The sequence below is a fragment of the Elgaria multicarinata genome, chromosome 17 (genome assembly GCF_023053635.1).
Source record: "Elgaria multicarinata webbii isolate HBS135686 ecotype San Diego chromosome 17, rElgMul1.1.pri, whole genome shotgun sequence".
Taxonomy (NCBI): Eukaryota; Metazoa; Chordata; class Lepidosauria; order Squamata; family Anguidae; genus Elgaria; species Elgaria multicarinata.
Window position 1 is genome coordinate 22,287,072 of NC_086187.1, and position 24,101 is coordinate 22,311,172.

At 45.4% G+C, this 24,101-nt stretch overlaps 1 protein-coding gene across 1 annotated transcript; it reads right to left on the bottom strand.

Annotated features, from left to right (window-relative positions):
- Positions 1-1,408: 1,408 nt before the first annotated feature.
- On the bottom strand, positions 1,409-22,815 carry ARPC1A (actin related protein 2/3 complex subunit 1A). Its single transcript, XM_063143647.1, has 10 exons — positions 22,703-22,815; positions 17,245-17,348; positions 15,367-15,471; positions 12,105-12,327; positions 11,333-11,440; positions 5,915-6,127; positions 5,194-5,269; positions 4,337-4,530; positions 3,656-3,746; positions 1,409-1,816 (listed from the first exon to the last, which is right to left on the bottom strand). The coding sequence occupies exons 2-10, from the start codon at positions 17,306-17,308 to the stop codon at positions 1,778-1,780; spliced, it is 1,113 nt and encodes a 370-aa protein (XP_062999717.1). The 5' UTR covers positions 17,309-17,348; positions 22,703-22,815; the 3' UTR covers positions 1,409-1,777.
- Between the last annotated feature and the right edge of the window lie 1,286 nt (positions 22,816-24,101).

A 24,101-nucleotide genomic window follows, 5' to 3' on the forward strand; every position in this document is an offset into this window, starting at 1 on the left:
AAAGTTTAAATTTAAGTTAAATTAGGTGTTAAAATACTGAGAAAATAAAAAGGTCTTCAGCTGGTGACGGAAGGAATACAGTGTAGGCGCCAGGCGGACCTCTCTGTGAGCTCGTTCCACAGCTGGGGTGCCACAGCAGAGAAGGCCCTCCTCCTAGTAGCCACCTGCCTCACTTCCTTTGGCAGGGGCTCATGGAGAAGGACCCCTGTGGATGATCTTAAAGTCCGGGCAGGTACATATGGAAGGAGGCGTTCCTTCAAATAACCTGGCCCCAAGCCGTTTAGGGCTTTGAATGTCAATACCAGCACTTTGAATCAGGCCCGGACCTTAAAATGTTTTTGAGACACATGGGTGTGTACATGCATGTGTTGTGTGTATGTATATGTATAGAAGTCTCTTCTGGTCCCTGACATCTGGTGACAACATCCATATGTGCTTCACTCCAGAGCAACAGCAAGGGAGGGTTATTGCTTTCCTGCACTGCTTGCAGTGTTCCTTGAGGCATCTGGTGAACCATTCTAAGAAGCAGGGCGATGAGCCAAGGAGATATTTGGTCTGATCCAGCCAAACATAAATTCTTATGCCACAATAATGAAGTTCCCTCCAACACATACTTTCAGGTGGCTCTCACACCCTGGCTTCTTTGTAAGCTTTCTAGAGGCATTTAGCTGGCTCCTTTGGGAGGTACAACACTGATTCCCTGGGCCTCTGATGGATCGTTTATTCTCGTCCAAGCCAGTCAACCGCTATCCTCCAATAACTGCAGACTGAAGGCTACCTTACCCCACCTCCGTCTGAGTGAAAAGTGGGGGCGTCACGGGCAGCAGGGACTTGAATGACGCCTCAGGGTAGACGCCTGCCTCCATGCGAGTGAGACGTGATCCTTTCGAAGCTCTACCAGGTGGGCAGGATACCATCAAAAGCGGTCTCTGCCTCCTCATTTACCTCCGCCCTGGCTCAGCATTAGGCCAAGGGGAACAGAACGCAGCCTGAAGTTCACGTCACACAGCGTTACCGAGGGCCAAACTGGAATACTTCTCTTTCTTTTTGAACGGCAGCCATAGGGGGCTGATCCGGATCAGGACTGTAGCAGGGCACAGGGGTAAATGAGCATTTCCTGTGTCCTCTTTTCCTACCAAAGTATCACACCACCCTCCCAAGTTGCTATTATCCCTGGAGATGCCATTTGGAGACAGGTACTTTCATTTGCAGAGGAGTATGGGGGGAAAGCCCTAACTTACACCTCCCTGGTCCCAAATCAGCTATTTTAAGTATGTGTGTGGGGTGGGTGGGGAGAGGAATAAGAAAATACCACGCGTAGTATCTCATCCAGCTTCCTCCTTCTCTTTTCTTGCAGACTAGAAAAGGCAACCCTGTTTGTACCAAGGAAGCACACTACAAAAACGTATGGCTTTTTTTTCTCTTTTATTTTCTAGCAGACGAGTTCACATAAAATTCCCCTTTTAAGTTAGTGATTCATACTTCCTGCAAGAAACTATTTCAAGGAGCAGCTTTGGCAAAGAATGGAATGAAACAACCAATAATAAAAATAATAATAATAAAAAACACCAAACCCAAATATATAACACAATCACAGCTGATTTGCAAAACCAACACATTTCACCAAAATTGGGGGATGAAAAGAAGAGGGGAGGGGGAATCCGCCGGGTCATCATTTTCTCAGTGCTTCACGAAGTGACCCATCTTCACCATCCCTTTTCAAGTCTGTGCAGGTGCCAGAGCGAGTTTTGTCTTGCTAGAGAACGGGGAACCAGCTTTACATGATCTGCAGGCCCTGGATGGAAGACTCTAATGTCTTGAGACACACACACACAGAGAGAGAGAGAATAAATATTAATCGTGACAACTGGGTGTCAGCTGCAACTCCATGGGAACATTATACAGGACCCCCAAATTCAGCAGAGAATCTGAGCTTTCATTAAAAGGACAAGTATGTTTCTAGTACGTATCGATAAGAAAACATGCCAAAAAGTGTGAGGGTAACATCTGCTGAAATGTCAGAAGCTGAGGACAGGACAGTGGCTGAATAAGATTTCCTGTGGTTGGTAACAGCAACGGGGCATCAGTGCTTTGTCTAGCTTTTCACCTCCCCGCAACTTTGAGCTGAACACACACACACAAAATCAGAATTATGCAAAACATTGGAAATTTTGCACGCCTGCACAATTTGTACCAGATTCAGAATTCAACGTTTTGTGGCCCCATTTTTCTTCTTCTTTTTGCACAGCCCTGACCCAGCGGCAAACGGCTGCCATTCAACACAGGGTCAGTGTGTGGTTCAGTTCAGCCAGGGCCTTTAGACAACACAATGGCAGAGAGTGTTAGTATTCAGTTCTTCTGCTTGGAGAGCTGCTCCTGTCTAAAAGCTGGAATCCCGAGAGAAGCAGCGGCTGAACAGAGCCATCTGCTGGTCAATGGGCTCTTGAGTCGCAAGCCGGAAAAAGGAAATGAAAGGCGACAGAGGCAGGTGGCAGATGCAGAGCAAGAGATACGGAAGCTTCTTCCCCCAATTCAGTGCTTGAATGCAAGTACGGATATAATACTCCAGAGGAAAAGGAGCACGATACTGTGTTTCGTATATTCTTTTTCTGTACAGCCTTCCTTGTTCTTATGTTCCCTCCCCTCCCAATCTGCTGTGTAGAGATACCCAAAGATCTGTACATACTACGAATGAACATAGGATGCTGCCCTTATACCGTTTGTCCATCTAACTCAGTATTGCCTAGTTTGTCAGTGGCTCTCTGAGTCTCAGGCAGAATCCTTTCACATCAATTGCTAGCTGAGATTCTTCCAATGGGGGGGGGGGAATGTCAGGGATTGAACCTGAGACCTACAAAGCATAGAATCATAGAATAGTAGAGTTGGAAGGGGCCTAAAAGGCCATCGAGTCAACCCCCTGCTCAGTGCAGGAATCCACCCTAAAGCATCCCTGACAGAGGGCTGTCCAGCTGCCTCTTGAATGCCTCTGGGGTAGGAGAGCCCACAGCCTCCCTAGGTAACTGGTTCCATTGTCGTACTGCTCTAACTGTCAGGAAGTTTTTCCTGATGTCCAGCCGGAACCTGACTTCCTGTAACTTGAGCCCGTTATTCCGTGTCCTGCACTCTGGGATGTGCTCCCCCACTGAGCTATGACTCCTCCCAAACTGTGTAGCAATTGTCAAGCAACGGCACGCAGTTTGGAGCAATTACCACCGCCCTTAAGAGCTCCCCATTCCCTGTTCTGTGTTGTTCAAAAGGACTTCCTCTCCTCCAGGGGGGCTTTTCAGGGGGTGCAGGAGGGGCCAGAAAACGTTCCTTCCACAAACATCCTCAAATTAGGATCCAAGCTGTGACCACCCCAGACTTGGTCTCAACTGGGTTTATTATTGCAGAAATCCAAGTAGAGAGAGACTGGAGGACAAAGAAAGGATTTCATTAAGGTTCCTAAAAAGGATAGAAGTGATCCCATTAGCAAAATTAGTATTGAGTAGCACCATCTGTCAAGTCAGCAGTTTTGGGACGATGCTTCTGAAGTTTGACAACACCATCCTGAGATCCCTAATGCTAATACAATGAGTCCTGGAGCTGACCCACATGAAGTTAACTAAAGGCCTGGCCTTGCTCATTTGGTCTAGGTGTCGTCGTCAAAGCATACCTTGAAATCCCAGATGGTCATTGCTCCATCAATGCCAGTGGTGCAGAACTTGCGACAATCCCGTTTGTCTACCTCATAAATGGACACTTGGCTGCAAAGGGCAAAGAAAGAGCTTCAATACTTGAAGGGGAAAGCGGGTGCAGAAAGTGTATTCCAACGTACTTAAGCACTAGACGTGTTTTAGCTGTGTAAGAAACAGAACACAAATCTGGTTGTTGCTTTTTTTCCTCCTGAACACACCGATCAAGTATAATCTGAGCATTATCGTGCCAGAAGGGAGCAAGCAGAATGCAGGCAGCCTGATAAAATTAATTCCTCCAGCTACAATTGTACTTGCAAAACAATCTATGCTCACAACGTTCAAGTGGGAACGATTTATTTCAAATATGTATATCCCTGCTTTCAATTTGAATAGGAAAAGGCGGCTAACAAAATCAGATCATCAATTATCATGCTGCTAACACACACACACACACACACACCACCACATCAATAACACAGCCTAAATACAATTTTAAAAGGAGAAAAATAGTAACAGCATCAAGTTGGATGAGTTTTATCCAACCTAGTAAGCTCCGGATGTGTGTAGAGGAGGCCAGGTTGCAAACGGCAGAGTTAGATTTAAAAGCAGCACCCAGAAAAAGCTCACTGGGATAAGACCGTCTTAGCCGTGGCACCTACGTGATGCTGTTCTGGTGCAGCGTCTCCAGAGTAGCATTGCGATCCTCCGTAGTGGCTCTCTTGTCCATGTTGCGGAAACGCTCCATGGCCGAAATATTGCGCTGTATGCTCTGCTTGGGGATGTCGAGCTTAGAGACGAAGGTGAGGGCGCCGCGGTCGTCACAGTTGAAGAGCATGGGGCAGCAATCGTGGCCCTGGAAGGAATCGGCAGAGCACTGCAAGTGAATGCTTCAAATCGACCAAGCGCTTTTAAAGGTTAAGTCTGGAAGCTAACGGCAGCTCTGAAGGCTGTAATTTTCTTACATAGAAAGCACTTCCATGAAGAAAAGTCCTAAGACCGTCCTGTGGATCACTAGAGTGAATGGGGGGAGGCCTGCTTTTAAGAGCCTGCTCAGCTGGGAAACTCCCTGGCCAGTATCTCTCAGCCTAACCTACCTCACAGGGTTGTTGTGAGGATAAAACGGGGGGGGGGGGAGGAGAACCACGCCTGCCAACTTAAGCTCTTTGGAGGAAAGGCGACGTATCAATCAACATGCAAGCAAGCAAACAAACACACTGTAATCATGCATGTGTGTTTCACTGAACACGTTGGGAAGCTGCAATTGGTTAAGACTTCTCGGCCCATGGGTTCTACCTGTGAATACAGTGAAAATGATGGCGCATGCGCAGTTTCCATGCTTTCCCCTACAGACAGCGCAGGGGAACACCTGAAGCGGCTCTAGGTCAGGAAGGAGGCATCTGTACAATCATCCTCGCTTTTGAGCCGTGCTGCTAGAGCTAAAAGCAGAACGCTCAACTTGGGGCGTTGCTGTCTGCCTCTTCAAGGGCCGCAAGTCAAAGGGAGGGAAGGCACTTACAGCCGCCACCACGCTGTTCTCAGAGACAAACGACACGCTCAGCAGTGGCAGGAACTCCGTCTTCAGTTGCGAGACCCTAAACCAAGACGACATGTTAATGGTGCAGCACGCCAATGTCTAGTTCGTTGTAACGGTGCACGGCTGAAAGTGATCACCCGTTATATTTAGGACGGAAGCTGGCATTACCCTGTTTCATGAGTGCCTGGGCTCACACGGCCAGGTAATCAGGGTCCCTCCTTTCTGCTATAAACCAGGCAACTATAAACCCACCCACCCCACAGGGCTAACATCTTCACCTTGTGGGGAAGAAGGAGCTGTTGGTTTGCCCCTCCGTTGGGAGATGAGAGGATGGAGCAGGGCCTTCTCACCAGCCTAAGCAGTCTCCTTAATTTCTTTTTATTTTCTCCCTCTTCCCTCCCCATCCACTTTTCCTTGTGTGTCATGTCTTTTTTTTTTTTAGAATGTAAGCCTGAGGGTAGGGACTGTCTTCTTTATTGATAAAATAAAATAAATAAACTGCTTCTGGTGTTAGGCAGCCCCTTCGTCCAAATCCCTGCTCGTCTTGCATTGTAACCTGAATGCAGATTGCCTACATAGGATGCTAAACGTGCAGAGCATGCAGGCATCAGCACCCCACTGAGGGATTCTGCCTGCAGGTGTGAGGGGTGGATCACGGCCATCCTCAAGGACACGGGCCCTAAGGCCTGGCTCAGTCACTTACATCATGTTTTTGGAGGCATCTGCAACGGACACAGTGCTATCATGGCTGACCCAGGCGAGACGGTTGCCACTGGCGGAGAAACTGACGCTGTGGACCCAGCCGCCACTTCCCGCACCGCCAAATTCAGCCATCAGCTGCCCAAACGGCATTTTGGAGCCCCAGGGTGTGCTGGCCGGTTTCTCATCCACTTCCTTAATGTAGGCTGAAAACACTCTGCAAGCAAGAAGCACAGGGGGGAGTGAGAAGGGAAAAAATACAGACCTGTCCACGTAGAAAAGCAGCCCTTTCCCCCCTTTCACAAAATGGCTCGTTTCATAGGTAACGAACGAGCCTTAGAGAAAGCTCCAGGATTTGACAACAACAAAATTCAATTTATCTTTCTTAATAAAAGTCATACAAATAAAGTATGGCTATAGAAAGTGGGAAGGAGGCAGGAAATATTTTTTAAAAATATCATTTAAAAATATTTCTGTACTGCCTGTCCTGTAAAACATATCCAGCCGCTGTACAGCAATAAAACTACTATATAAAAATATAAATATACAATGGGCCTGTTCAGACAACACACTAAGGCTGCAGTAAATGGTTAGTGAGTGTGTTTAAACTATGGTTATGTAGCCACCATGCTTAGGGACGGTGCACATAGAATCATAGAATAGCAGAGTTGGAAGGGGCCTACAAGGCCATCGAGTCCAACCCCCTGCTCAATGCAGAAATCCAACCTAAAGCATTCCTGACAGATGGTTGTCCAGCTGCCTCTTGAAGGCCTCTAGTGTGGGAGAGACCACAACCTTCCTAGGTAACTGATTCGATTGTCGTACTGCTCTAACAGTCAGGAAGTTTTTCCTGATGTCCAGCTGGAATCTGGCTTCCTGTAACTTGAGCCCGTTATTCCGTGTCCTGCACTCTGGGAGGATCGAGAAGAGATCCTGGCCCTCCTCTGTGTGACAACCTTTTAAGTATTTGAAGAGTGCTATCATGTCTCCCCTCAATCTTCTCTTCTCCAGGCCCAACATGCCCAGTTCTTTCAGTCTCTCTTCATAGGGCTTTGTTTCCAGACCCCTGATCATCCCGGTTGCCCTCGTCTGAACACGCTCCAGCTTGTCTGCGTCCTTCTTGAATTGTGGAGCCCAGAACTGGACGCAATACTCTAGATGACATAACACGTTAAGTCATGGTTAACACAACACGCTAACATGTTTAGCTCAAAATGCTTAGCGTGTTGTCTGAACAGGGTCTATGTAACAAAAATATAAGCAGTGGCCATAAAAAACTAAAGTAAAAATAACTGATGTCACATGACAAATGACAAGACGAATAAAAGGTTTTCAACCTGAATTGCATCAGAGTTGACGCATGTTTTATTTCTGGTGGGGTGGGGGAGATTACCTTTTATTTATTTTTATTTCTTATTTATGAATAAACAGTGACACAGGAAGGCTGGTGAGATGTTAAGTGAGACAGACTGCTTGTCCCAGGGATTGTGGCTCTGAACAAAAAAATGCTGGAGGGAGAGAAAGAGGTACCAACTTTTAGAGTTGGTGAGATTGTTGCTCTTTCGTCCGTACACATCCCACTGGCGTATCTTGGACTCAGCATGTGAACTGACACAGCCCCGAAATGGACTACGGGCGTCAGCTACACGGATTCAGCACGGCTGGGACTCCCCTGCAAGCCGACTCAAATATTCAGAAAGGGCATGTGATACACTCCTCACTTGGACTGTACCACCTTAGAATTCCAATCGAGTTAAGTTACATGTTTATTTAAACATCCTTTCATGTCAGAAAAGCCTTGCATGTGGAAAGTAAGAAGTCTGCCTCTGGGCCAAGTCTGTACAAAGCTGGGAGATTTCAAGGTGGAAACACATCCAAACGCCACATTCCCCAGTCTGCTTAGAAGTGGTACAGTCTCACTTTATTACATACTTTTTCTAAACATTTGAATCTGCTCTAACGGCATAATCCTTGGTGTGCCTACTCAGAAGTAAGACCCACTGAGTTCAATAGGTCTGACTCCCAAGTGTGCATAGGATTGCAATCTAAGGTTCCTTTACCCAATGGCTATTACTTTCATGCTTTTTGCCTTCAGGCAATCCTTGCCGCATACATTTAATATCTGCACAGGAACCCCTGGACTTTGGTCATGGAAAGCCATTGAAGAGCACACATCCTGTGTGAACTGCCCAAGCCCGTTGGGCCTCATCGTTGCCTCAGATGAACTGAGTGCGAATCCTTGAATATACCCAATGTGTTCCTGCAGCCACACACCGCACTGCAATGCTAGGCAAACTGTATTTAAGAAATCCTGTCCACCACGACTGTCCTTCCCTCTAAGGAATGCCCAATGAGCTTCCAATGAATCCTGGAACAGTAAAAAAAATCCACCATTCTATGGTGTACGTGACTGTTCCCATGGAAGGCACTCCTGATGTCAGAAATGCTCAATTATAGCAGCTGGTTAATGTGCCAGCCAGAAGTAGTGAGCCAGTGAAGGACAGCTGTTCTCCCATCTGCGTGGCATATTAAACGTTTCAGTAAAAAAGGATTACTTATTTTTACTCACAGTCAGAAGTGAACAGGGTCAGTAGGGTTGTTTAATTTTAAGAGGGGGAGGTGAGCGGAAATCCCAATAATCTAAAATCCGCTGTGAGTCTGCATGCCTTGCGCATTAGGAAAAACTGAACGTTTTTATTTTCCTACCATCTGTGATGCAACTACATATATTTAGATTTCTCACTACATAGCATAGCAGTGGTAGTTTTTTCCCCATTGTTTGATAAAAGTGGTCTGTGTTAACTCCAAAGCTTGCATATTTTTCTACACATATTTAGATTTCCTCACTGCACAGCAAGGCAGTGGTAATTTTTCTCCATTCCGCTTGATTATTATTATTATTATTAGTAGTAGTAGTAGTAGTAGTATCCCGCCTTTTGCCCAATACTGGGCCTCAGTATTGATAAGGTGGCCTGTGTTAATGCCAAAGCTTGCATATTTTTCAGTCAGTTAGACTGCAAGCAGTAGAACAAGGAAACAGATGTGTCGAGGCAGACGAAGTAGCCAAAACCTGAAATACGTGCTAAAATCAAGCTAGCCATTAAAAAAAAATGTTTTTAAAGAAAAAAGACTCAACTGAAGGACTCAACAGTGGCAGCAGGCTAAACGAAAGAGAGCCATTTGCAAAAGCCCAGGGAGACGAATTCTATTAATGTATGGAAATAGGGCATGGGAAATGAAAGGCAGAAAAAGCTTTAATACGAGGCACGAATACATCATTTTGAACCAGAGGAGAGGCTGCAGGTAACTGTGATTACAAAAAAGGGAATCCTTTAATTGAATAACGTTGCTTTTTATAAGACTTCAGCTGCCCGCCATCCCCCGGCAGCTAGCCCTTTCTTCTCAGTGCCGAGTCTCCAGATTCAAAGGGAGCCGGAGAGCAGCTTTAAGGCCCACAACGACAGCCATCTTCAGATGGTGTCAAACATTCTTCACCCAGGCTGGGAGCAACGGGATGAAAGATACCCTGAAGGGAGCCACCAGGCCCTATTCAAGGGCTGCCTCTTGAAAATCTCAAGTAGTACCCGGTGGTTTTCCTAACCGAGTCCAGAGCTTCAGCACCTCCTTGGGATGAAAGCGGTCTCCTGCTCTGGAGCAGTGATGCCTTTGCAAACCCTGGTTACAGGTGTAGCAAAAGCCTCTCTCCAAAGACGTGCTCCGCTCATCTTTCTTTATGCCAGGGTTCCCCAACCTGGCACCCTCCAGATGTGTTGGACTGGAACTTCCATCACCCCCAGCAACACATCTGGAGGGCACCCACACACCTGAAGGTCAATTATACACTACTTTTCGAGTAGAGCCCTCGAAGTGGGTAACGTAAGGCTAAGTGATGGCACCTACGTGGCGGAAGGCCCTCTCAAAGAAGAACCTCACCTGGCTCTACTATGAAGCCAGGTTGAGGTTTCATTTTTTCAGAGGGCGTCTCGACCGCCATTAGCATTAGCTGGCCTATGGATCTGTCACTCTTTTCCTCTTGTTGCTCCTGCCTTCATGAACTTGCTTCTTTGTTGCTCTGCAGGAGCTGCAGAGAAGCATGTAAGCCCCAGGAGACGACAGCTATGACAGCCAGATGGGGTTGTCTCACTGGGGGCTAATTACACAGAACAAGGTACCCAAGTCCAGGAGTCTCAGGAGTATGGGGACGGGAGGTGGTGGTGGGGGAATCCAATCAGAGCCTCATCAAAAGTGGTTGGAGAGGGAGGCAGGGGAACTACCAGTACAGAAACCCCCCAGATAACTGACAATAACAATACAGCAAGATGGCATGAAATAAGCTTCAGGACAAACCATGTGTCACATCCAATTAAAGTTGACAGGATCTGGTGGGGATTTAAACAAGCTGGAATTCGTCCAGAATACTAAATGCCTTCAGATGAGGAGCGTTAGAGAATTTAACAGTTTCTGCCAAACTGGAAGTGCCGCCGCACTCAAAGCTAGTCGTTTTCATGTACGAAATAACATTGAGGGCATCGAGTCAGCAATGTGCTGCAAAATTGTGGTCCATTCGGGGGGCAAAAATGCGGCCATACGTCTATTTCCATAAAGATACTACTGATAAGAGAGAGAATCAAGGTCTCTCTCTTTCAGAAGCAAAAGCCGACTAAATAAAATAGCGACACAGAAGGGAGCCTAAATGACCACTTCAGGGTTGTTCAGTACAATTTACCCCCAATAAGCCAATTTGGCTTGATTTATTTAAATAGCACCATAAGGATATGTGGAGCGTTATAGAGTGAGAAAACCAAACAGATGCCTGCCTCAAAGAGCACATAATTTAGACTACACAAAAAGGGTCAGCGGGACCTTAAAGACTAATGGTGTTTTATTATTAAGGCATGAGCTTTTATGGGCTAAACCATGAACGCTCATGCCTTAATAATAAAACACCGTTAGTCTTTAAGGTGCCACAGACACGTTTTGTATATTTCATACCACAGACTAATACGGCTGCTCCACTTGAATCAATAACTTAGACTGCAGACATCAACAGGGCATTGCAGAAAAAGAATGAGAGTGGGGTGAAGAAGGCCAGGGAAGAGAGCATTTATTAGATTGCAGGAGTAATGCAAGAGTTTTGAACAGCTGAAAGGTGGTGACGACCCTGCAGAATACAGACAGTTCCACACAGCTGTACGTCACAAGAGGAAACTGATTGTACAGCTCCAACAGTGGCGCACTTTTGGTACTCGTTTGCACACTAATTAACCAAACTCTTCTCCTCTTTTGGAAGCTGGATCTGGTTGTGGTCTTACCATCTGCTGGCGGAAGCATTACATGGGAAATCCATCAGCCCGCTGCTGCTGTGAATCAGTTTGAGCCAGCGACCCAAAGTCCCCTGAAAAGTGTTTTGGCTTCTTCTCACCTGCATTTGAAGTCACAGGATCCGGCTGCCAGCAAGACGTTATTGGGATGCCAATCTAGGCTTAGGACAGTGGAGCGAATGGGCTTCTTAATGTGTTTGCTTACCCACCTGGGGGAGGGGAGAAAAACTAGTGAGGAACTGTTCATCTTTGTCCTTAAGTTTATAGGGCTGACGCTACACTAAAAAAGCCATGCAAATATTCCCCTTGTGCCACAGAACAGGCTGAAGGAGCGCAACTGAACTAGCTGAGTCCATTAACGTTGTTCAAGGAAAGTTTTTTCACTGCTAACTTGTTTCTTTCGCAGCCACTAACATTTGCTCGGTATATGAAACCCATGACATACTGAAAGCAACAGTACTGGTTCCTTTCTCAAGCACATTCTGAAAGACTAAGAGCGCAATCCTATGTATGTTTAGACAGACAAAAGTCCTACAACTTCCAACTTCCAGAATACTGGGAGTTGTAGGACTTCCGTCTGCCTAAACATGCCTAAGATTGCGCCCTAAAAGGCTCTTTCAGCAGATGGAGCTTCTCCATGGTTTTCTGGAATGTAGCCATAATGAGCTATTCACTCAATAGCGGTTTCATTCCAAAATAATTTAGAGGGAAAATATTTCGAAACAGAAGCCTCGGTGGTTAAGAGTCCTCTGATAATTAGTGAACTATATTTCATGCTGCTACACTTATCATAGAAGCATGCAGTATATAAATGTTTTAAAATAAATAAATAACACCAAGGAATAGCCAAGAGAAAGACAGAAGCCTGCTCACCAGTCATTTTCAGACTCAAAGTAGCACACGGATATGAGTCGAGCTCCACTTCCAACCGCAAACTTGTTCTCAAGGGGAGACCACTTCACAAAGGTGGCAGCTCGGTTGATCCTCAGAATCACCAGGGTTGGCTTCCACACTCCGTCCTTCTGACTCCAGACGTAAGCATTACGGTCGGCACCACAGGTGACAATGCGGTCGCTCTTGGGAGCCCAGTCAATGCCTGCAATTTAGATAACACTTTTCTTTCCTTGTTGTCAACATCTTGCCGCGACCCATCTGGACTGATCTCATGACCCATGTTTAGGTCGTGAACCACCAGCTGAAGATCAGGACATAACCCAATCCACAGCCAAATTTAAAAAGCAATTTGTACTTTCAGAAGCAACAGAAGAAGAATCAGCTGTAAAACTGGGGCGTGAGATGCACAAACAGAATTCAAGAAGCAGTTCTTTTCAAAAATTTAATATCCCTCCAAAGATTCATGCTAGGGTCCTTATAAGGAAATTCCATAAAGATCTTGGTGCTTGAAGATGCCTGTAAAACGACTTCAGCTTCTTGTGCAACACCTTCATCTCATCATAAAAATGGTAAATATATTAACTTCAGTAGCATGCCGAAAAAGCAGAGGGCATTTTAATTCCTAAGGGAACTCAAGCCACAAAGTGCCTTCAGTAAAGGACAAAGCCTTTGTGCATTCGAGGTGCTTAAGTGCTTAGATGTGCGTTAACTAGCCAACCCAACCTTCAACTGTGGCTCTTTCCATATAGTTGTGATGAATGGGGCAGACTCCCACTGAATATAGAACAGCTGTCTGAAAACAGCTGCGGCATCCCTTTCTTTAATTTCCACTGTTTGGTAAATGCTTCCAAAATCTTGGGAAGTTTTACATTGTACCTTTCCTTTTGAAGAGAGCCCAGATTTCTCATTTAAAAGGCCAACAATGAAGTCCACTCCACCCTTAAGGCAGAAAAGAAAAGAAAAGAAGTCTGGCTTCGTTTTAATTGCAAGCACGTCTGCTTAAATGACTTGAGGATCACAGCCTAAAGCCAAAAAGTTAGCCCAAAACAGAGCAACCATAGCTGAGTGACAGACAGCTTCTTTTCTTAGATTTTAATTGAAGCCCTGCAGATTATGTTCACTTAAGCTTGCGTGACAACCAAGATGACAAGGATTTTGTTAAGCCCACATATGTGGGATTTTTTTCTCCTACTGCTGTGTTTTAGAACCTGAGCTTTCTAATAATAATAACAAAAAAGATTTCCTAACTCTTGATTAGAAAGGGAGTCCCAAAATAGAAGCTAAGTATAGCTAGTGCAGAGGTGTCCTGGGCGACGGAACAAATCCATCTGTCTCAGTAAGATGTTATTTCTCATCTAAATATGGCAATTTAAATGCGAGGATTGTAAGGCTTTTCCACATCTTCCTAGGGTCGAAAATAATGAGATGCAATCTCTCCCTGTGCCCTCAACAGGAAAGCTCCAACTTGTCCTGTGTGATGTATTTCAAGAATGTAGAGTTGCCTCACCAATACTAATACAATCTCTTTGCCTTTGTGCCAAACTCTTCCTTCAAGGAGCTCAGGGTGGCTTAGATGGGCTTATTTTTTTATTTTTTGGGGATGCAATACTCCTCAGAGGGAAATTAGGCTACGTTACAATTTGTAAAATGTTGGCACAGCAAAGCTGCCCCAAAGAACTGCACCATATATTACGTTACATTAACTTACATTATCAGTAAGTTACATTACTACCTTCCAAATGAAAGCCATGCTTTTAAACAAACACATTTAAACCTATATATAACAAAATGCTATCAGAAAAAGCTTTGCTGTATAGGAAACAGAATCCTGTCACTGCTTGCAATGTATGATGCTTTCACTTATGTGAGTTTTGTCACACAGAGGAGGGCCAGGATCTCTTCTCGATCATCCCAGAGTGCAGGACATGGAATAACGGGCTCAAGTTACAGGAAGCCAGATTCCGGCTGGACATCAGGAAAAACTTCCTGACTGTTAGAGCAGTACGACAATGGAACCAGTTACCTAGGGAGTTTGTGGGCTCTCCCACACTAGAGGCATTTAGGAGGAATCTTGCGACCTCTATACGCTTTTTTGTGAACCGCCCAGAGAGCTTCGGCTATTGGGCGGTATAAAAATGTAATAAATAAATAATAAATAAATAAATAAGGAGGCAGCTGGAAAACCATCTGTCAAGTATGCTTTAGGGTGGATTCCTGCATTGGACTCGATGGCTTTATAGGCCCCTTCCAACTCTACTATTCTATGATTCTGTGATTCTAAGAAAAGGAGGCAACTTTGTCCTGGATTTCTTCTGCTGCTAAACAGGTTCCCTACAGAAGAGGAAGGAAGAAGGTCCCTATAGCCCAGAACTATAGCAGTTTTTATCCCTTTCTTCACTGTAGCAGCCATAGCACAGCACTTGGGATCTGCTGCTGCCCTACACTGGCATTAGAAAATAGCCTCATGTAAAAGGCAAGATCTGCTCGATAGCGCAACATCACTGTGCAAACCTTGTCGTATTGTCATAGATCCAATAACACCACCCACTGAAGGCTTCCCCACCCTTTGCCATTCAAGGATCCCTCAAGGAGGAGTAGGTTTCTGGGGAAATGGGCAGGAATGGGCAGGAATTGTAGCCCAAAGAAAACCGGCAGTTTACTACGTACGTGCACACCAGCCTAGTAGATGGCAGACTCATATTAGGATATGAGTATGCAGGCTCATGTTTGGATGAGTGCACACATCTGCATTTTATTTATTTATTTATTACATTTCTATACCGCCCAATAGCCGGAGCTCTCTGGGCGGTTCACAAATTCTACCAAGGCATCTTATGTGTTTATGAAACATATATATCACCTTTCAACTTTCATTCACAAAGTGGTGTGCATAAAGAATGTAACCCAATTCCGTAAGAAAATAAGCTTTTACGCCAGAATGGGCCAGCTCTCCAAGCAAAACACAATTAGTCACATGCAAGCCAAACACACCACCGCAGGAATGGACAGATGTTCTCAACAAAAACACCTGGCTGGGAACAGCTCAAATGACTATGTGGCAATTCTACTGTTTTACTCAAAATGGGAAGGAGTAGCATACTACACAATGTTGCCTAGCTCAGTAGAAGAGCTTGAGATGATTCAAAATGGAAGATTCAAAATGGATTTACACGTGAAACCAAAACCTTCCACCTCTTATTATCCACAAGACAGAAACTGCTGGGGCAGATGCTTCTCTTACCTGTGATATGGCCATTGTGTTCTTTCAGCTCATGAGCTTTCACCCATTGGTTGCCACTCTTCTTATAGATGTGAACTTCATGGTTGTTAGGACTAATGGCAATCTCTGGCAAGACAAATTCATTAGCATAAGGAACTCTTTCTTTAAAATGGAAAGGGTTAGAGACATCCTCTGCCCCAAATCTACGGACTCATACTTGATTCATAAGACTGATGAGGGGTCTTCCCGTCTGAAAGAGCACTCAATGTAATGACTATAGAGAGCACAGAAATGGTAAATCCTGAATAAAAGCAGAACCCAAAAGAGCACAGAAGCAGAAAATTTAAAACAGAAGCAGCAATATAAAATCAATCCAGCCAAAGATTTAACCCACGCTACCAAATGCCTGGGAGAAAAGGAAGGCTCACTTTAAGGGCTGAATTACACATTAGGCCACAGCTACATGTAACATAAACCTGTCAGTCGCTTCTTTGTTGTAAAGCAGCATAAGAAAATAAGGAAAGGGTGATTTGCAGCAGAGAAGGGCTGTTGGGGGACTTCACCCTTCCCCCACCAGAAGCATGGAGGAAAAAACGCAAATGGAGTGGGAGAAAAGCAGCAGATGGTGCGGAGAATGTGGACCGGGGGGGGCAATTTTTCTTCTTCTTCTTCTTCTTCTTCTTCTTCTTCTTCTTCTTCTTCTTCTTCTTCTTCTTTATTTATATAGCACCATCAATGTACATGGTGCTGTACAGAGTAAAACAGTAAATAGCAAGACCCTGCCGCATAGGCTTACAATCTAATAAAATCATAGTAAAACAATAAGGAGGGGAAGAGAATGCAAACAGGCACAGGGTAGGGTAAGCAGGCACAGGGTAGGGTAAAACTAACAGTATAAAGTCCGCACAACATCAAGTTTTAAAAGCTTTAGGAAAAAGAAAAGTTTTTAGTTGAGCTTTAAAAGCTCAACTCTTTCATAATACTCTTTCATAATACTAGAACCCAATGGGGTCATCCCATGAAGGTGATTGGTGGGAGATTCACGACAGATAAAATGAAGGACTTCTTAACACACCGCAGAGTTAAACTATGGAATTCGCTACCACAAGATGTAGTAATGGCCACCAATTTGGATGGCTTTGAAAGGGGGACTGGACACATTACTGGAGAAGGCTGTCAATGGCTACTGGTCTTGAGGACTATGTGCTACCTCCAGTAACAGAGGCAGTATGCCTATATACACCAGTTGATGGCGAATATGGGTGGGAGGGTGCTGTTGCACCCATGTCCTGCTTGTGGGTTCCTAGTCGACAGCTGGTTGGCCACTATGGGAACAGAGTGCTGGACTAGATGGACCCTTGATCTGATCTAGTATGGCTCTTTTGTTCTTATTTAAGCAACCCTCCCCTGGCTACTGCTTTCACTGCAAATCACTCCCTCCCAATGCTGCTTTGCAACAAGAAAAGTTGCCATCTGGATTACATTTACATGCACCACACTCTTTAGTAGAACTCTAATACTAGTAGCCCAGATGAGGTGCAGGTATAACTCTCCCCCACATGCTAAATCTTAGTACATAATCTCAATTATTGGCAGCACTAACTTTCCAGTAGATCATCAAGTAAAGAGCTGTCTAGGCACATGAATTCAGTAACTGAGCTTATTGTAGAATCTGATGCCACATAAGTTAAAAAAGGTAACCATCAAATGTTCTGAAACTTTGTATATACAATTGCAAGCAGTCTACTGTGTCCCCTAATTAATTTAAGTTGATGCTGATTGTGCGTATCAAGTGTATCCCATGCTTGATTATTGTGTTGTTTGATGTGACTGGATGTTTCATCCATTTATTATTCATGTAATCTATTTTTAAAAAGTAACTATCAAGAGAATACTCACGTGTTCGGTCTCGGTTCCAGGCATGGCAGGTTATTGGCTCTAGTAAGAACTGGTGTAGAGACATTTTGAACAAGGGGTGGCCTTAAAGGTTCAAGGGGATGAAGCTGAAAGGAATAAGCAGCAATATTTTCAATTAGATGTTTTCAACTTTGTTTCTACCAAACATTAAATGTATCTGATAAGATCACAGGAAATGCAACAGATATGAAACTAAATTGTTTAAATTCTGATTGCTCAGGGCAGGTCAAACAAAAAGGTTTCATATACACAACTCTTAAAAATATAGCCACTAAAAGAGCTCTCTGCTTATCTTGGCCAGTTATTAGACATCCATATAAAACTCATGCGTAAGTGAAAGTGCAATGATCTAAGGAGCACAGTGGTGACTAGAACACCTTCACTTGCACACACAGGCACTGAGTTCCAAGCAAGTGTGCTTATGATTACAGCCTCAGGAAAACTCACAGAACCACGTGCGTTTATATAGGGTGACCATATGAAAAGGAGGACAGGGCTCCTGTATCTTTAACAGTTGTATTGAAAAGGGAATTTCAGCAGGTGTTATTTGTTTATATGAAGAGCCTGGTGAAATTCCCTCTTCATCACACCAGTTAAAGCTGCAGGTGCCCTGCCCTCTTTTAAATCTGGTCACTCTAGTATAGCTCCTGCACCTTTAACTGTTGTGATGAAGAGGGAATTTCACCAGGTTCTCCATATATACAAATGACACCTGCTGAAATTCCCTTTTCTATGCAACTGTTAAAGGTACAGGAGCCCTGTCCTCCTTTTCATAGGGTCCCCCTAGTTTATAGGATATGCCAACTTTTAACTGGGAAACTTACGTTGACATTATTTATTTAATGACATCATTGTGCAGCCAGAAGACAGAACCCTCCCTGAAAAGATCCTGATTTAAAATTTCAAGAGGACAGGAGGCAAATTTAGTGTCATAACCAAAAGACTCCACTGAGTGATCACACCTGAAAATTTAAGACAGCCTTCCTCAACCTGGGGCGCTCCAGATGTGTTGGACTGCATCTCCCAGAATGCCCCAGCCAGCAGAGCTGGCTGGGGCATTCTGGGAGTTGTAGTCCAACACATCTGGAGCGCCCCAGGTTGAGGAAGGCTGATTTAAGAGAACTGAATCAACCTAACATGTATGCCAAGTCAATGACTTATAGATTGGAATGTACACCGAAATCCCAGCATAATGGGTCCAAAATCATGATGGAACAGTTAAGTCATCTGTAATTATGAACAACGAGACCCTACCCTTCCCCGGCCATTTCCCAAACAGCCTCCTTACGTTCCTGCTCAACTACATCACCATTAATCACTTAAAGGAAATGCTTTTCTATTGCATACATTGAAGGAAAAAAACTAGTGATGTCATCTCAAGACATCCACACCCACTGGAGTACCAGATATCCAGGTTTGGCTGTGTTGACGAAGGTGTAATTTACAGAGCAAGGTAAAAATTCCGACATAGCTAGAAACAAATGCAAACTAAAAAACTGAAGGACAAACTACTCCCCCACCCCCACAAATTCAGATCCTGACAGTTTAGCTTGTGTATTATAATTACTGAAGTCGAAACTATAGGTCCAAATCCAGTATTTTAAGAGCAACTGTTACTTGATTTTAAGTATTTATATTATTAAAGACGTAATATTCAAACGTGTATCGTAAAGAAGAGATAAATGAAAACATCTTGACAGCAGCTGCCATTACCTAAACCCCACTTTGGTCTTTATAGCTTGCCCCTCCTGCCCTCAACAAGAAAAAGTGAAACTCACCCAAGTTTGCAGCGTTTGAAATATGAATATGCGGGGCTGTCTTTGACAAAGCCAGACTTTGGACCAATGTAGCACAGTATTAGCGATTCAGACAAGCAGCAGCTCTCCCAGGTCTAAGACAAGGGGGTCTTTCCCAGCCCTGCTGCCTGACAGCTTTGAATTGGGGATGGCAGGAATTGAATGTGGGTCCTTCTACATGCAGGGCGTGTGCTTGGCCACCAAAGTGGACAGGGGCAGCCACTGTTTTGTCTAATCACACACCAGACTCACTGACATACAAATTTCAATTTTAAAACATTGAAGGGTGCTGAACCTTCTCTTGCCTTATAGTCACCCAAAGGACTTTTATCCCAGCCTAGATCGAATATCAGAAGCAAGCTGGTTTGGGAGAAAAGCCACCGGGGCAAAACAAGGGAGGTATTAAGTTATCTTCACTTCCATGCTCTTTTGATTAGGGCTGTGCAACCCACCCACCCCGAACCACTTCGGACCCTGATCCGAACCTCCCCCGATCCAATTCGGAACCAGTTCGAGATCCGGAGGTCCGGATCGAGATTCGGACCCCATTTCAACCCCCCTCCCCACTTACTTGCCTCTGTAGCAGACGGCGGAGGCAGGTAAGTGGGGACAAAATGCGGGCCGAATAAGTCCCCCTCCCCCTTACCTGTCTCCTCCATCCGCCGCCACATGGATGGCGGCGGACGGCGGCTTTGGAGGTCCGGATCGGCCTGCTTCGCTTCAGGGATCCGAAACGGAGCGGAGCACACCCCTACTTTTGATGTTAAAATCAGACAAGCACACACAGCTTCACACATGAATGGGGCAGACACATAATTCTAAAAAAATCTCTCTTCTGCCACCATTAGAAGATTTTTAAAATCTCAACTCATCTCACGTCAATCCCAGCCATCCTGAACAGAATGTTTACATTGCTTCCCAAAGAGGCTCGGTCTTGAATTCTGGGAAGTGTTTAGTTGGGAAGGAATGTCATCTTAGGGTTTTTATTTGGAGTAGGAAAGCCTGCGTAAGCTCTTCTGAACATTGTAAACATACGTAACACTGACAGCTACTCATGCCCGAGATAAAAGCAGTGTGTTTCATTCCAATATTGTACCTTGAGACTTATTCCAGTTCAAATACTTTCATTTAAAACCTATCAAGTGTGAAGCTGGCAGCCACCACTGTCATCCAGTATTATTAAAATTTGGAAACCATTGCTTATTGCTGTCAGGCCATCTGAATCTCATACCAAATAAGAAATATCATTACATGTTTTAAAAACACACACACACCTGTTTTCTTACTAAGAATATTCAGCTTTTCCAATCAAGATAATGAACTCAAGCAGAGGACTGCACTTCAGAGAGCACTGTTGTGAACCAAACTTCAACACTACTTAGTCCAGCCATCATTGACAAGGATTTATTTATTTATTTATTTATTTATTACATTTTTATACCGCCCAATAGCCGAAGCTCTCTGCAAGGATGCTGCAGGGGAACAACGTTTCTGTGCACTGAAAGATACTCCACTCCCCCAGGCAGTACACAAATCCTCCTTCCATAAACACACACCATCCATACCTGTCGTGATGATGGGCGCTAACAAAATAATACAAAGTATTTTTTCCTTCCTCTTCTCCATTCCCAAAAATTGATTATGAAAGTGCCATAGGGTTGGGGTGAGAAAGAAAGAAGGAGAGACAGCTAACACACCACATATCATGGTTGCAATTCTATGCGCACCTTCCTGGGTGTTCACCCATTGAACTCAGCATGCCTGACTTCCGAGTAAACACATATATGAATGTGCTGTATCATCCTCATTCAAAACACAGTTTCCATTCATCACACCCACCCAGAGTGTAGCATCTTAACAACCGGCAGAAGGGAATATGGAGGCAGTCAGGCAACTCACAACCCAACTGCTAGCACTCGGGGGAGTGTGCTGTTATGAAAGTTAACGGGAACACCCACGATAACTTAATGAGGACTTGGGGGGGGGGAAGAAAGAGGATACACTCTCCCAGAGCAACGCCAGGTGTCACAAGGAGTAGGTACAGGCTCTGTGTAGTTATATTTGGTTGATTTGTTTTAACATAAGTCAGTTTGGGGATCCTTCTGGATCAAACGGTGGGATAGATATCAAACAGACAAACCAACACGCATCAATTTATTCTGGCAGAAGCTTCTGTCAGGCTTGTAACCATCACCTGGTGCTCACCATAGGCAACAAGGAATTAGATGCAGGCAAAAGGACTGGTAGAGGAGGAACAGATCAGTTCATCCCTCCCCATAGCAACAGCCCCCTATGTATGCTAAGTGTAGAGGAGAAGAAACTCCCTCTTCCATGCCCAGCACAGGAACCAAGCTGTAAATTTTTTTGCTTGCCTGCTTTTTACCCATAAGAGGAGCTGGCAGACAGAACGCTCTGTACCTCCTCTGCCAACCCTCATAAAAAGCGGGCCAGTAACGTCTGAGGGCTTATTTACGAGGCTAAGCTTCTGTGGATGAGGCCGCTTTGTCCATTGTTGTTATGGCACCTGATAGTTACATAGGCCAAAGCAGACAGGTCCTTCCTCTCAGTGCAGCTCACAGTACTTAAAATATAGCTCCAGTTCAGAAAGAGGCTTCATAAGGACGTAAGAAGAACCTTGCTGGATCAGACCAAGGGTCCACCTTTCTGTTCCCACTGCAGCCAACTGTGGAAACCCACAAGTAGAAGATGGGTGTAACAGCACACTCCCACCCATGTTCCCCAGCAACTGCCATGCATAGGCCTACTGCCTCTGATACTGGAGGGTGCATATACCTATCGAGACTAGTTAGGGTGACCCTATGAAAAGGAGGACAGGGCTCCTGTATCTTTAAAGTTGTACAGAGAAGGGAATTTCAGCAGGTATCATTTGCATATATGGGGAACCTGGTGAAATTACCTCTTCCTCACAACAGTTAAAGGTGCGGGAGCTATACTAGAGTGACCGGATTTAAAAGAGGGCAGGGCACCTGCAGCTTTAACTGTGGTGATGAAGAGGGAATTTCACCAGGTTCTCCATATATACGAATGACACCTGCTGAAATTCCCTTTTCTATGCAAGATACAGGAGCCCTGTCCTCCTTTTCATAGGGTCACCCTAGGACTAGTAGCCATCAATAGAAGGGCATAAGCTCATCAGGACATCAGAAAAGCCATGCTGGATCAGACACGGCTCAAAAGTCCTCTCAACAGGGGGCTTTGCGCCAGTCGCTACATCTCTGCTTAACCTACTCCGCAAGGTTGTTGTGAAAATCATATTGGGAGGAAAGAACCACGTAGACACGGCCTTGAGCTCCTCACAGGAAGAGTAGGAGATAAACATAGGAAGTCAACAAATTACCACACAAAACAAATAAATATTGCATTTTTTTAAAAAAAAGGTGTTTCCCCACTTTTTTGTTCTTTTAAAGGGGCCTGTTGCCCTTCCTTGTTCCCACAGTGGGAGGGGGAAGGAAGGGTCTTTAGGATGCGTAGGGGAGGGGTTGATCCCATTCTGCCCCCACCCCAAATTATCCCCCCACCCAGAAGAGGGGCTCTGCTGCCCTCCTCCTCCTCTTCCTCCTCCTCCTCTCATGACTGTGGAAAAGAGGAAGGCAGGATTAACCCCTTCGCTTCCTTTCACTCACCTTCCGGGCCTGAGGGAAGCGGGGCTCGCGGACTCTGGTCAGTCAACGCGAAACCGCCTCACACGCAGCTCTCGGGGGAAATGAGAGGAAGGCGCGGCCGCCAAGCAGGGCCCGGCTCTGTGACACTGACACAGCCACCGCGCCTGCGCACAGGCTGCCCCCGGGCGCAGCCGCGCATGCGTCACCAACGGCCACCCGCCCCTTCGCGAGCGTGACGGGCGCTCCTCTGTCGGCGCCGCCCCCCACGCGCGCCTGGGAGGGAGGAGCCGGCATTCTGCGTCCGCTCACTACGCCTGCGCGAAGTGCAGCGTTCGAGCAGAGGGAGGGGGAATCGCCCGGCGTTCTCTTACTTACTGCGCTTGCGCGAAAGACCGGCGTGGGAAAGAGGCGAAGAAGCCGCTGCTCTCACCCGCCGGCCTCTCACCGCGCCTGCGCAGAGAAGACCAAAGGGAAGGTCGGTGGGTGGCGAAAGTGAGTTTCAAGTCCCTATGAAACCGCAGGAAATGGGTGGAAGTGTTTGATGAAGGGGTTGGGCTGTGTGACTAATCCCCAAGGACTGGGTGGGTTGGATACCTTGGGCGGGTGAATGGGTGGGTGCAGGCGAAGAAGGAAGCGTGTTCAGTCTTGCACGCTGCTAATTTGCAAAGATTTATTATTTTATTTTGCAAAATTTGCAGTCGTCTTAAGAGTGCTGGCGTTAGGTGAAAAATAACCCAAAGCCCCCTATTTTTAGCTATGAGGTAGCAACGCAATCATTGTTTGGGGGACTCAAGGGAGAATGAACTGAAGTGCAAACTCCCATATTTTTCAGAACTGGATTCTGGCTTTCGAAATAGGTCCCGGGGCCCAGGTTTGGTGAGCTTCTGTCAGATAACAGCTACAATCCGAATGCAAAGCTTGCTTGGGGGTAAACCTCATTATACCTAGGCCTACCCAGATTAATGTTAATCAAGATCTTTTTTTAAATGTGTTGATTCCTGTACTAATGTTCCCCGCCTCGATCTAAAGGGAGAGGCGGGTAAGAAATTTATTATTATTATTATTATTATTATTATTATTATTATTCCCGGTTGGGTTTACCCCTGGGTAAACTTACATTGTAATGTTGCAGTTCTCCTAAACCAAAGGGGTGAGGGACTTGAGGACATAAGAGGAGCCCTGCTGGATCAGACCAAGGGTCCATCTTGTCCACCATTCAGTTCTCACACTGGCCAAGCAGCTGCCCGTGGGAAACCCACACGTAGGACATGAGCAGAACAGCACCCTCCCACCCATGTTCCCCAGCAATTTGTGTACATCAGCATACTGCCTCAGATACTGGAGGTAGCATATAGCCATTGATAGCCACCTCCTCCAGGAAAGTGACTAGTCCCCTCTTAAAGCCATCCAAATTGGTGGC